Here is a 13,999-nt window from a genome sequence, read left to right on the forward strand (position 1 = left end):
TTGTTAAAGAGGTGGACAAAATGGGAACAGATCCTCCAGCTCCTCGACTGTGAAGGGCACGAAGGGCTAAACCCCAACCGTGGGAGGGTGTATACCCTCGTAGGAAGTAGATATCCACTCCTCAGAGGATGAACAGTTGTTGTCAGAGGAGGATGGGAAATATCCCGTCCCCCCTACAATAGGAAAATGCCTATAATTATTAACATCAAACCCCCATTTGTTTGTTATAACACCTGTCAATGTTATATGATATTTAAAGTATGATATATTGAATGATCATTGCAGCGTATGATCGAAAAAGACGGCATCCAATTGGCTTCAAATTGATGATCGATAGCATTCCCCATATAATTTTACATATAAAATGACAGCAATTTTCATTTCAAAGCTCGTTGACTCCGATTTTTTATTATAATGTATACCGGATTTGAACTTGCGATTCATAATGACAATTTGACTCGAAATACCAAGTGTGTGGTACCAAATTATTCGTAAAAAAATGCTTTTGAGATATGATTATCGGTCAGGACAAGACACGAAAAACACTAGATGATCAAATCTATTTTTCCAACGCTCCTTGATTAAAAATTAGTGTTTTTAACACAGCCATGGCACTAGATTGAAATTTAAAATACGATCTTTTTTAAAGCAAAAATGTCAAAAGTTGACATCTGATATGTCATTCTATTCAGAGTGACATTTTCTATCGAATACTATTTAAAAATTAAAAGTTAATTCCGGTGAAACAAGAAGTGATCAAAAACAGTTGAATACGTCAATCAATACTAATTAATGTCATATACTAACATACCAAATCTCGCTTTTTTATCTAAAAAAATATAAAAGTTATAGGGGGAGTCACTTTAGAGACGCACCCGGTATATTGAAAAATAAAAATTTTCATTAGACAAATATTGTTTCATTAAAGATTTATTTAGAAAAAATACCATTTATTTTAAATTCATTTTCTATATACCTAGAAAGTGATTCTAGTGAAAATCTTAGCACGAGTCTTGCAGCAAGACCAAGACTGGATCCTGCAAGACCAAGACCAGGACTGCTATTAGACTGCAAGACAAAAAACCAAGGTAGTCTTGGTTTTGGACTTGAATTTGCTCAACACTCACCATTCTTGTTCTACCGTTATATAAATTTAGATGATGAATCTTTTGATATCTGCCTTTGGCGAAAATTTTTTAGAGGCTATATAGATACATCTGAAAAATTCTCCGATTTGTTCGCGATATGTCTTCTATATTGACGTTGTCTAACTAATATCTCTTACTAATATTTTGAACCACCTCAAGTGGGTTTTATTATCAACCCAATCTTATTCTAGTCTTTATTTTATAGTAAAAAAAACATATTCAGAGTAAAAAGTAAAAACTGAATTTACATACCCTACACACAAATTTTTTAGTTAAATTTATTCATTCGGTTTTAATATGCTATTAACATAAAAATAAAATATTCATAGACAGTGCCTCAGAACAAGCTTCAAATTTAAGTATTTCGAATTCAGAGTCGTTCCATAAAATTGCAAATGTCAAAACTTCAGACATAGTATATTAGGAACTTGCTGTAATACAAAATAATACATTTTTTGTCGTAATTTGCTATTAATACTTCTGTGAAGCAAATTTCGCCAATGTTTTTTCCTTTACTACACGATTCTTATTATTATCTATAAGTGTGCCGCAAGCGAATGCTTTTGACATCGATATAATGTATTATTTACCGAATTTCAGAGAATTGTTTTTAAACTGTATGCCAATTTTATTTTTGTATTAATTAAACATCCTTATTTATAGCAGGACCTGTTTGTTTATAATTTGCATCCTACGCATCTTTTAAATCTGCCTATTGTTCTGTCTATGTAATTTAAGTTGATATAAACTGTGAAACTTATTGAAAATGTCAAAAGAATTGAAATTTATATATAGTATGTCCTATTTTTGTTGTCCTTGCGTATAACAGCTTTTCATCGGTAGAGCAGTAATGGGTTAGTTCGTATTTTACAAGAGAAAACTAATTCCTAAACGTTGGGCGCCTGACATTATTTATAAGAAAACACAGTTGTAGTTGGTAAAATCTATACTATTATATAAAATCCTTAAGTGACTGACATACTGATTAATCACGATCTTGCTCAAACCACTCAACGTAAGAATCTTAATTTTTGCATACAGGTTGATTCTAGGATGTAGAGGTTCGATAATAAGGGATTTTTCGAAATTCCAGTTCCAAGAGGGTGAAACCACCCCTCAAATATTACAATACTTTTTATTTAAAAAACGGTCAAGTTTTTTAAATAAAATATATTTACACGGTAGAACTAATGGTTGGGTAATTTCTTAACCACGATTCTGCTTAAACGTAAAAACCTTATTTTTGGCAGACGGATTTTTCAAAAGTCAAATTCCAACGAGATGGAACTACCCCTCAAATATTACCAAGTTATATAATAATATCGCCATATTGTTTTTTCTCATGCTGACATAAATGTGAGAAAATTTTATCCAGTTTGTAATGGAAATTCTTGCTTTGCTTTATCATCACCATTACAAATGATTAAAGCTTGATTTTCATGCATCCGTTGTCCGACGATACGTTGATATGATATTAATTTCATTGGTTGTATTGAAAGGCTTCGATTGGTTAACCGTTTCTAACCAACCGAAGCCTCTAAAATCAACCAATAAAATTAATATCGTATCATCGTGTCGTCGGACAACGGATGCATGAAAATCAAGCTTAATTCAACGCGAACGAAGTAGCTGGTACACGCTAGTAAATGACTATATTTAATTAGGAATACTCTAGTATAGTTAGTAGCTAGTATAGTTATTAAGGAAAATAATTGTCAGATAAAAAAATAGGTTAAAATAATGAATTTCAAAAGTAAAAAAAATTATATTAGCTTAAAGAAAATCAGGAGACGATCAGGAGTGATAAATTTTAGCAAACTTTATATATTGTATGTACAAAGAACACACTGCATACCATTAAGGTAATGTTCATAAACGAATTTAAAAAGTAAATCCAATTTTTTTAAAATGTCTGACTGATATAAAAAATTACTAAAAATAATACCAGCGAAAGCGATTAGATTTAAGACTGAATACTAACGTAATGTGTACCTAGTTACAGAAAACTGCAGGTCGCACAACGCTCAATGGAACGAAATATGCTAGAAATGACCAAGAGAGACCGTAAAAGAATAGAGTGGATACGACAGAAGATCCAGGTAATAGATGTCATCCACAGAATCAAATCCCTCAAGTGGCAATGGGCAGGATTTCTGGCAAGAACGATGGTTAACAGATGAACCACAAAAATTACAGCATGGTACCCACGAGGAATTAAAAGTTCTAGAGCAAGACCAAACCTGAGATGGGGCCATGATATTAGGAAATTAGCAGGGATAACTTGAGCATAGCCAACAATATACAACCATGGGCCCAACTGCACAGAGAGTATCTAAACATGTGAGGGGGCTACACCATAATTGGAAATGGTTGAATAAGCTGAGAATGATGCTGATGATGATGACTAAACTATAAATAGGTATACATTATATCGACAAAATAGAAAATTAAAGTTTGGACTTAGCTGACCTGGTGTTCTGTCCTAGCAGCTACAACCGGAGATAAGACTCAAAGGCAACTCTGCATTTTTTACAGTAGTATAGCCAGCAGCATATACAACGTAAGACATCATACGGGAAACTCATAAAAGGGGAGTCAGAAAAGGGAATCCAAACTATCCAAAACTATAGGCAGATGCCAAAACTAAGCATGCATCAGAAATACATTGGGGGGTTTTAATTCCTGGTGCAACAAAACATGAGAGGGGTCTTAACTCCCGATACATGGACTCTAAAAAAAACGTGAAATTTAATACCCTTGTTTCAAAAATTATTACAAACTTACCTCGAAATATTATTCGAGGGTATATTAGCTATTATTATTTAAATCCAGCACTTACTCTGTCAGTCGCCTTATACGCTCAGATTAATTTGGACTGACAAAACTTTTTCCTAAAAATATACAGTTAAAATACTCTATCGACAAAAGACAATATCACTCCTTTACTTTTTCGGATGAGATTCTAATTGATGATGCAGATTAAGGCTGGAAGAGTTTAAAATTATAACCCAGACTTGTGATGGTTGGTAACAGAAAGATATCAACAATGATTCGAAGCAAAATGATCTAAAAATGCAATTGCTATTTGCTATGCGCACGATTGGCGCCGTGGTACTAAATATCCAGTACTACCAACCCAAAACAGAAGCTTCAGAACTAAACCAGGGTTGGATCAGATAGAAAAGATTGAACCCGTACCTATACCTTATTTGCCTATACCCCGCTGGCAAGCGAACCTTTAGGTCGGCGTTTACATGTATAGGAGTGAGTCGTTATGACAATCTAGTAAGTCGGAGTAAGCAAAAATACGAATAATAAATAATTACATAACTACTTAATCTGACGCTAGATTCCATGCGCTTGGGAAAATACTCGCCTTCTGTCTTTATTCAGTACATCTTATTTTACTAAGCGTGTTGGCCGTACTCTTCGTACACATGAAAACCAGCACCCAAGACCAGAAATGCCGACCTTTAGTATAATTAACCTCTGTTATTGAAAAATTATGTATCGGATATTAAAAATGTTACAAATGTTTGCGGTTTTTGCGAAGCTTAAAGTTAGCTTCTTTCTCGTGAATCATAAGTATAATCTTATAATTTGTAATCAAATGGCAATCTAAGATTGCCATTTTTATTGTTTTTCTTATATCAAGATTGCCAATCTTGATACAAGAAAAAGTTTATTTCATTTTAATCCGACCCTGTAAAAATAGAAAACATACATAGAGTGAGATGTTACTAGAACTAAATTGATGTATGTATGTTACTCAATACTCATGAATATTGAAGAGAAAAAAGAAAAATTAAGTTCCTATAAAAACAGGAATTTGATATTACTTTTAACTTAATTGTGCACAGCTGGATAACCAGTTTTGTTATAAAAATATCATCGGATTATAAAAAAATAGATTAACATAAAATATTAATCTATTTCAGAAATGGATAAGCCATGCTGTCTAGCAAAATACCCCCCCCCCCTTCCACTTTGAATTAATGCTTTTTATGAATATCCTCCGGTTTATAATATCTTGAATCGTTCAACTTTATTATATTTAAATAAAATAATAATTATCAGTGTTGCATTGCAACAAATCAAGTTAAATTTATATAGTACCTTTATTTTAACTTTAAAATAGAAAGGATGATGTATTGAAATATTGTTTTAGTATATAACAGTGAAAGTGATATTAAAACTAAATATCTTCATTTTTAGTTCTGTAGTGTTGTTGTGTGGAAAATGTTGGCAGTCGCTGGTAGTTGTTGGCATGTCGACTATAATTATATAGCAGACATAGACAGTCACTGGCAGTCGCTTGGCAGTAAAGTGATATTTTGGAAGTACATGTCCTACATTTTTTTACCCAAATGAGACACCTCTCGGAATATCCATAATAAACCTAAATAACTAAATAGCTAAGTTTTTAAAAATTATCCGTATTTGTTAAAATATTACTGGTAGTCGTAAAGTTAATAATTACTGGTGAAAAGAAAATTATCTTTAAAAAATTGTTAATAGTACGGTAAGCGTGCACTTGAGTTATAAAAAATACTATAAAATATATTTCTAAGTGCACGGCAGTAAAATTTAATAATGCACTTAGTCTCCATGTTTGTTAGTGTTATTTTTTTGTATATCCCTGTTACAATTGGGGGTTAGAATCTTTGGTGATACAACCCCTCCCAGGGGTAATTACCCCTCCCAGGAAGAACAGTAGTAAGTAATAATAAGTAAATCATAAAAAAATCTAAACCAATCCCAGTATATTTTATTTCACAGTCATACTAACTTCCAGCAAACTTTTAATTTATATTTAGTACTTTATTTAAATATTGCCACTACCCCTCCCAGACTCAATCTCTAGATGCGCCACTGTTTACTACCCCTTCGTATGGCCACCTCCACCATGTAAAACAGCAGATTAATATCCATTCGTTATCAGAAACAAGTGTGGCGCATGCACTATTAATATCTGAAAGGTCCAAGTATTTTTTGTGGCTTTTTTCTTTTTACATTCTTGAATACCTGTACACCCCCAGCAGTAAAAGATCATACATCATTTTTTTTATCTTTTTAGCATCTAATTTGCACATTCGAGAATCTCCCTTTTTTAATAATATTTCTGTTTTTGGTAATATTTAATGATCTAGAATATCCACCAACAAAAAATTCTTACATTCGCATGGTATTTTGTATTGGGTTCTCATTAGTCGATTTTATTGATCAATATCATTGAATCTATACCATTGAACATAGAAATAAATGGAAAATTCGTTCACATGATTCAATAATATTGAACATTCAATCTAGTTTTAAAAATGGTTGCCAAGAAGAAAATTGTGCGTATGCTGACGTTCGTATGATGTGTGAACATTTAATTTTACTTTTGATTTTGTTTTTAACATCGGTTAAAGTTAAAGATTCTATGTTCATTCCAACACGAATATTTTCATAACTTTTTTCCCGTAGCGTTATATTTTTATAATTTTCACATTTGAAGTTCCATAAACATTCCTCTGCCTGATATAACTCCAGAAATTTTGCAACATGGATATCCTTCCATTTAAACGACATTTTGATTTACTTATTTCAACAGAAACACACACCGAAAAACACTTCGATGCGACTGAACGCTTATTCCAGCTTGTTCTCACGGGCAAGTACTATTCAATTTCATTGAATCAATACGATTGGTCCACCAAAAGAAGAAATGACTTCCAGTTTTCTAGAAATGCGAAAACATTGAACAATATGGTTGAAATAATGTTCACATTAATCTGTTTTATTTCAATGACATAGATTCAATGATATTGATCAATAAAATCGACTAATGAGAACCCGCCTATAGGCATCACATTTTTTGTTTGTTGTTTTAAACGATGATGTTTTCTTATCATTGGATTACTGTGAAAACTTTTATTACTCATAACTTTCTTTTCATTCATTTTATAATATCTGTACTGAATATACAATATGTGTACTGAATAATTATGTATGCAGTTGACTATGATATAGGTTCAATAACTTGTAATTACTCACGTGCTGTCATTAACGTGTTTAACATATGAAAATAGATATGTACTTTCTAAATAAAAGCGCATATGCTGACCCCCTAAATCTTAATCAAAGTCTTTTATGCATGTATAGCTTTAAGTATGTTATTTTATAAAAACTACATTAAATTAAATTAAAAAATATATACGCATTGGTTTATTAAGGCCCGGGTGTACAAACATACATAAATACGAGTTTATCCTCTGACAAACGTCGAACTCGGCAATTTTATTGAGATATATTTTTCTTATAGTACATAAAGATTATGATGATTAAAAGTCAAGTTTAAGGGCCAGCGCCCACGGTGCAACTATTTTGAGACAAAGGTTGCAAACTAGTTTACCCTACAAGCAGTTTTCAAATTTAGAGAGCGTCCTCCTCAGGCTAGCGCACCAATAAGTCAGACTTGTAATTGGATATAATATTGTCGAGGGATTTTGCAAAGTAACCATTCTGAAGCAAATCGGTTTTAATATTACTTAGTTCAGAATTCAGGGATTCTTGGTCACTGCATATAGTGATTGCTCAATGACATAATGTTTTAACTATACCTCTTTTTGTTGCTTCAGAATGGTTCGACTGAGGATTTAAATATTTTCTCGTATGTGAGGGTTTTCTATATACAGCAGTGCTAATGGATCCAGCGTTTGTACTGACAATAATTGAAGTCCGAAATTCTTTTAGTATCAATACTGAATCATTGTCTACCACTTTTTAATAAATTTTTAAGAATTTGATAGTTTTATGAGATCGATGTGGAAGAGAAATTCTACAGTAGTAACATCAACGGTAGTAGCACTATTTTATTGCTTGCGAGATTGTTTGGGGAGGTAATTATCATGGCTGTCTGAATGTGCAGTCTTCAAAATGTTCCTAAAATGCAAAAAAACACAGATACTAATTTTTAAATTGTGAATCAAGTTTACTTGTCAGGCGTCCTTCAAAGTAATTCAGAGTAGGTAAGCTTCTTTAAGACATACTTATTTTTTAAACATTTTCAATCCGTCGTTGTAGTTACTACATTATATAACTAGATTGCTATTAAAATCCTGTTATTGAAACCTTCATTTAAATTCAGAAGGTCACTGGTAATTTCATAAATAATAAATATCATAGGTTAAAGAAGAATATTATACATGATGAATTTCTCTAAAACAATGACGTTCAATTAATTAGTTTTTATTGATAGTTGGCAATATGTAATAATACTAAAGTAGCTCATCAGTAAAACTAGGTACGTTAATTAACAACTAGTTAGGTACTATCAGGTACTATCTTTTGTAAATTATTTGAAAAATAATTATTTATATTTATATTATTAGTAAAAAAGCGAAATATATATTTTGCGTTATCATAAAATTGAAATTTGCTTCATAACATTTCTATTAACAGTTAGAATAGAAAGGCTTAATAAAATTTGCGATTTAAATTTTGAGGAAACTTCAAAATTCAATATTTCAAAAATTACTTGGTATACAGGGTGTCCCACAATTAGTGCGACAAACTGAAAGGGGTTGTAAAGGGCATCAAAACAAGACATTTGAGTATAGGAACCCATGTCCGGAAATGTGACGTTTTGGCAGGAGGTGGTGTGAAACGTAAATTTCAAGTTGCATTATTTATTCAAAACATTTACAAAAACTGCTCAAAGTACCGTCCAGGGCTGTGCATTTGTGTCTTCAACAGAATGGACGGCACAAAATAAAATAAATCTTATTTTTACGTGAAGAATCTGCCGAGGAGATATACCACATGATTTCTGAAACACCCTGTATAGTTCTAAAAATTAAAACGCGTTTCTATGGTAATGTAATTTTGTTTTCATTCTTTGGTAGATTGTTACCGATCTCGGGTTTATTGATTTTGGCACAAAATTTATTTAGTTCAGTGTTATAGAAGGGTTATAATACATAGTTGCAGGAAAATATATGGAAAATGTAATACTTTAACAACAGCAAAAAATATGAGGTTAATCAAAATTCATAATAACCATCTATCAAAGAATGAAATCGAAATGATATTACCATAGAAACGCCTTTTCATTTTTTAGGACTGAAACGGTGTGGAAATTTGGAAAATTATAAACTGGTTCAACCGTTTTAGAACAAGGATTTTTTTTTATAAAGAATACATTTTTCTCAAAATATTAATACCTAATAAAAAAGTTTTTCCTCTTATATTAAGAAAAACCGGGAACATAGTGTAGTATTATTTATTGTTTTGTTCTATGGAAAAAAAGTCTTTGTATTGTCGTTGGGTCAACAATATTTTGTCGTATGTACCCGGTTTTCAACGATATTTAGTGCGAAACCTACAGACTTACCTATTGATTAGAGAGGTAGTAAATAAGTTTAAATATGTAGAGCCGAGGATAAACCTGACGAATGTTACCATTCGTTCGCATTGCAGCCATTTGCAGTATTGCTACCTGTTGAATACTTTTCCTTCGTTAACAAGAACATCCTCTAGTAGTAGTTTTTAATGAGGTGAGGGAAGAAAAGCAGGGGTGCAAAAGAGCGACTTCTGGAAAGTAAATAAAATTTGTGTCCACTAATTTCTTCATTATTAGCAAAACTTCGACACTCCTCCACTCTTCTGGACTCTCTATAATCGGTATATACACAAGAAACTGAGTTCCTCAAAAAAAGTACAAGGTAGAGAGTAAATAAGTTTCAATCGACAAGGATATCCCTAGTAATTATTTTGTATGGGATAAGAAAATAAAAGCAGTAGGGGCGCAAAAGAGCGACTTCTGGATCACCCGGGATAAGGCGCGAGGTGGGGCTGATTAGGGAGGCCCGCGTTCCGCCGGTTGCTGCGCCCAGATTAGGCCTCCCAGCGCTGATCACCGCCATGATAAACGGTTATTGAGTTAAATAAACAGAGCGCGAAGAGCCCGTAACTTATAAATATCTATCCTGTTTTCCTTGCAGGTAAGTAGGTGTATAATCCTTATAGCTACACCGCCATATATCACCGACTAAGTGGTGATATATGGCGGTGTAGCTATAAGGATTATACACCTACTCCTTTCTTCATAACTCCGCTTCGGCCGTTTCTCATAACTCGGTATCGTTCGGTGTTACTGATATCTTAATAAGATTCATGAAAGGACGCCATATTTTATATCCACCCTATCTGGCGTAATGCCCCTGAGCCGCCGGTTTCTTCGCCGCCTCGACCGCTGCCTTGCCGAGCCAGAGCTCGCTGCACGGAACGAAGCTCTTATATATATTTATACAGCGCGTCCCAGAAAAGCCCTGGAGGCCTGTAGATCTGTCCACGCCCCTTCCAGACTCCCACTCCAAACTACAAACTTAGTATACAACCGTTCCACTATATACAGCGTGTTTCCGAATACGTCGACTGAACTGGAAATAATATATCGGTCGGTGTATAAGTCTTCTTGGGTCTTCCTCGCTTTCTCCGGTTTTGAGATATCCATTGTATAAAAATGGTTTTGAAAGTCTGATATCATCCATTCTCTGCACATGTTAGTACGATACAAGTCGTTGGCGTTCGATGTCGGTTGCCAAAGATCCCTCTATTACTATCCTCTGCCGGATTTCTTAATTTCGAACTCTATCTCTTCGGTAAATTTCGAAAGTTCTTCTTATCCATTTCTTAGCTTCCATGTTTATGACGTTTATTATTCATGTTTATGCACCGTAGTGCATATTTTTTTGTAAATACTGCTACGTTAATCCAACGGAGATAAGCTTGCCAGTAGTAATTTACTAACAACAAATTTGCCTAACGGACAAAAAATGCTTAAAAAAAATTTAAATGCTTAAGCATCTTCTTGTTTGAAGAGATGAATCCGCCATCGAAGTATAGATATTTTTGTATACTGCTGTTTACAAGGGCCTCATATACCGGGTGCGCCTCAAAAGTGGCTCACCCCTATAACATTTTTATTTTTTTCAGATAAAGAAACGAGCTTTGGTATGTTAGTATATGACTTAAATTAGGATTGATTGACGTATTCAATTGTTTTCGGTCACTTCCTGTTTTAACGGAAATGACTACAACTTTTGATTGATTTTTAAATAGCACCTTCGGTTTTTTTTTACTTTGTTCGATAGAAAATGACACTCTGAATAAAATTACATATCATATGTCTAGATCCTGAGGAACTAGTCTTTTAATAAACCCGGAACTAGTTCCTTTCGTCCCGGTGTCGGAATAGTTCATTTGAACTAGTTCGTTCACGAACTACACACCTCTAGTATTGGCGACTGCTTAGGGGTCTAACCCCTAGCACATCGTCTCTTATATGTACCTATCGCGGTTGCCACCGGCCGTCTTTTGAATTGCCCTGACATCGAATGAATAACGTCCGCCGATGTGTCTTTATCAAGGCAAAGAGCACTCGATTTTCGACTAATTAAGTCGAAAGGACCTCGGATACTTAACAGTTGTGGCAAGACGAGCACGATACCTATCTGACCACATACACACCACTTTCGTCGGCGCGCCGGGCATAAAATAACCCTTAATGGCAAATTACAAGTCTTTAAGTCCACGCTATCCGCTACTTTATCCGGTTTTCCTGAAATTAATCTGTTTCCACTGCGAGTGGAATGCTATGCGGCGCTCATCTCGCCGGGCCAGCCGAGGGGAATCTAACCTGTTGCACGGCTCATCCTAATTTAAACCCCACCGTGGGAATGGAGGGATGGATCCCCTCACATAACTTCCCTATGGACTCCCCTTTTGTTTTCTTTGCCTGTGTTTTAAAAGCTTTTTCCCTTTTCACGCTCTTTCTCGCGCGCAAACTTTTTCGCTGTACGTCATAACCTATAGTTTTTTAAATGTAGAATGTACGGGAGACGGGTTAATCACCACCTCACCGCGATCTTACAGATCTATTGTGTCTCCCTTTCTTCAGTTATAACTCATCAGCCACTGTCTGAGACAGCTTTACAAAGGTTTTTCTCCATCTTCGATATCAGCCGTACCAAATTTCATAGCACGAATGGTTGTCGTCTCGGCGCACTCATTGATAAGGTGTTCAGGTGTTTCCCCATTTTTCCCACAGAATCTGCTTTCGCCGTTGTTTTTTAAGTCCAATCTACTGATGTTTTCGTTGAGGAGACAACCTCTTGTTAAAAACCCCTTGACAATCCGAAGATTATTCTTACTTTGATTACTCTTTGATTTTTCTGCAGAACGGTTCTGGTCCTGTTAGTGGAGTCTTTGCTCCTTAATGGCAAATCTTGTACTTGTTTAATAGATGTTTGACTAGATGGCCTTTCTACTTAAAAGATCTTTGAATAAATAGTTTGTCACGTAATTTAATGTAAATGAAAATTTATAGAAAGAAATAATATTCGACTCATGTAGTAAAACAATAACTTTTATTTTTTAGATTTTCCTTTCAGTGGCGGACATCCCAGATAGACATTAACAATAAGTTCTAGGATGACCACACTGCAACGTTTCCAATCATTTTTCCAAAGCATTCGTTCGCGGTGAAATCATTCGTCGTGGCGTATATTCGATGCGAATGTACGTCTACACCTCAGAAAGATTTCCTCGCAAATGTGAACGAATGGTAACTTTCGTCAGGTTTATCCTCGCCTTCGGACTTATTATTATCTGTTGTTTATAAATAATCCTCCGATTCCGATTCCTAATTATTTTTTCTTCTTTTTAGGTATAACCGAACTGAAAAAGAAGATGATATTGACTCTTCAATGAACTAATTTGTATACAAAGTAAGAAATAGAGTGAGGAGTAGAGTAACAAGATGGACAACGTAACCAATGCACCCAACAGCAATGATCTTCTAATAGCCAAGTCTGTAGCGATGTTAGTGTTAGGACTCTCTTCATTTTTCTTAGGGGTTCTTCCTGTAAAACTAACTAATCTGATCCCATCGCTAAAATCACCGGACGGTAAAAAGAATCTTCTATTGTCGTTATTGTTATGTTTTGGAGGAGGTGTGTTGCTATTCACGACTTTCATTCACCTTCAGCCTGAAGTGAGAGAATACTTCCATATACTAGAGGAGGAAAACAAGATACCTGACTTGGGCCTGAAAGGCGTTCCGTTATCGGAACTGTGTTTTTGTCTTGGATTCTTTTTCGTGTACTTAATCGAAGAAGTTGTTCATTTGTTTTTGGATCGGAAAGTACATGACGAAGCTTTGCATAGGTAAGGTAATTTAAAACAATATTCTATAATGTTTCTATATGTATGTGTTTTACAACAATAATATGATATTGTTATAGCATATCAAAGAGGCTCCATTTGAAATAGCCGAGAAAAAACATTGTATTTATTTTTGACATACCACGTGTATACCAAAGCATCACAAATTTTCGATTTTCAGAATTTATTCTAAAGATGTCCAGTATAAATTTAACACTATGATGTTTTTGAAATTTTTATGGAAAATACACTAGGCGAAAAACTGACGAGACTGGTCTTGGTCTTGCGTTTAAGACCGACCGGTACAAGACTTACGCAAGATCAAGACCCAGTATTTATGCAAGACTGTTAAGGTTGAAACGAGCATTTCCAATTTTCTGGATCGGGATTCCGTTTTGAAATCCCGGGATAAGAACCTATAATCCAGGGATCCCGGAACTGTCTTTTAGAATGTGAAATCTAATCTAAAGAAATACTTAATAAAAATCAGCTACATTTATATCTCGATTTATATCAAAAAGAAAATGAGAAAAGAGTTTTATTAACATAGACAAAACAAAGTAACATTCATATTTAGTAAGTAAAAAAATAAAATTATTCTTGTTTCAAAAAAAAAGATATAGCAAACACGGAAATATAAC

General features: G+C 34.1%; 1 protein-coding gene across 1 annotated transcript in view; it reads left to right on the top strand.

Annotated features, from left to right (window-relative positions):
• The window catches only part of LOC115877145 (zinc transporter ZIP1-like), a 47,524-nt gene that overhangs the window by 22,486 nt on the left and 11,039 nt on the right, over positions 1-13,999 (top strand). The window contains exon 2 of the mRNA XM_030893296.1: positions 12,862-13,361. Coding sequence (XP_030749156.1) covers positions 12,955-13,361 — 407 coding nt within the window. The 5' untranslated portion in view covers positions 12,862-12,954. The remainder of the gene's footprint in view (positions 1-12,861; positions 13,362-13,999) is intronic.

Source organism: Sitophilus oryzae, unplaced genomic scaffold (assembly GCF_002938485.1).
Source record: "Sitophilus oryzae breed Bouriz unplaced genomic scaffold, Soryzae_2.0 scaffold_1442_pilon_pilon, whole genome shotgun sequence".
Lineage (NCBI taxonomy): Eukaryota > Metazoa > Arthropoda > Insecta > Coleoptera > Curculionidae > Sitophilus > Sitophilus oryzae.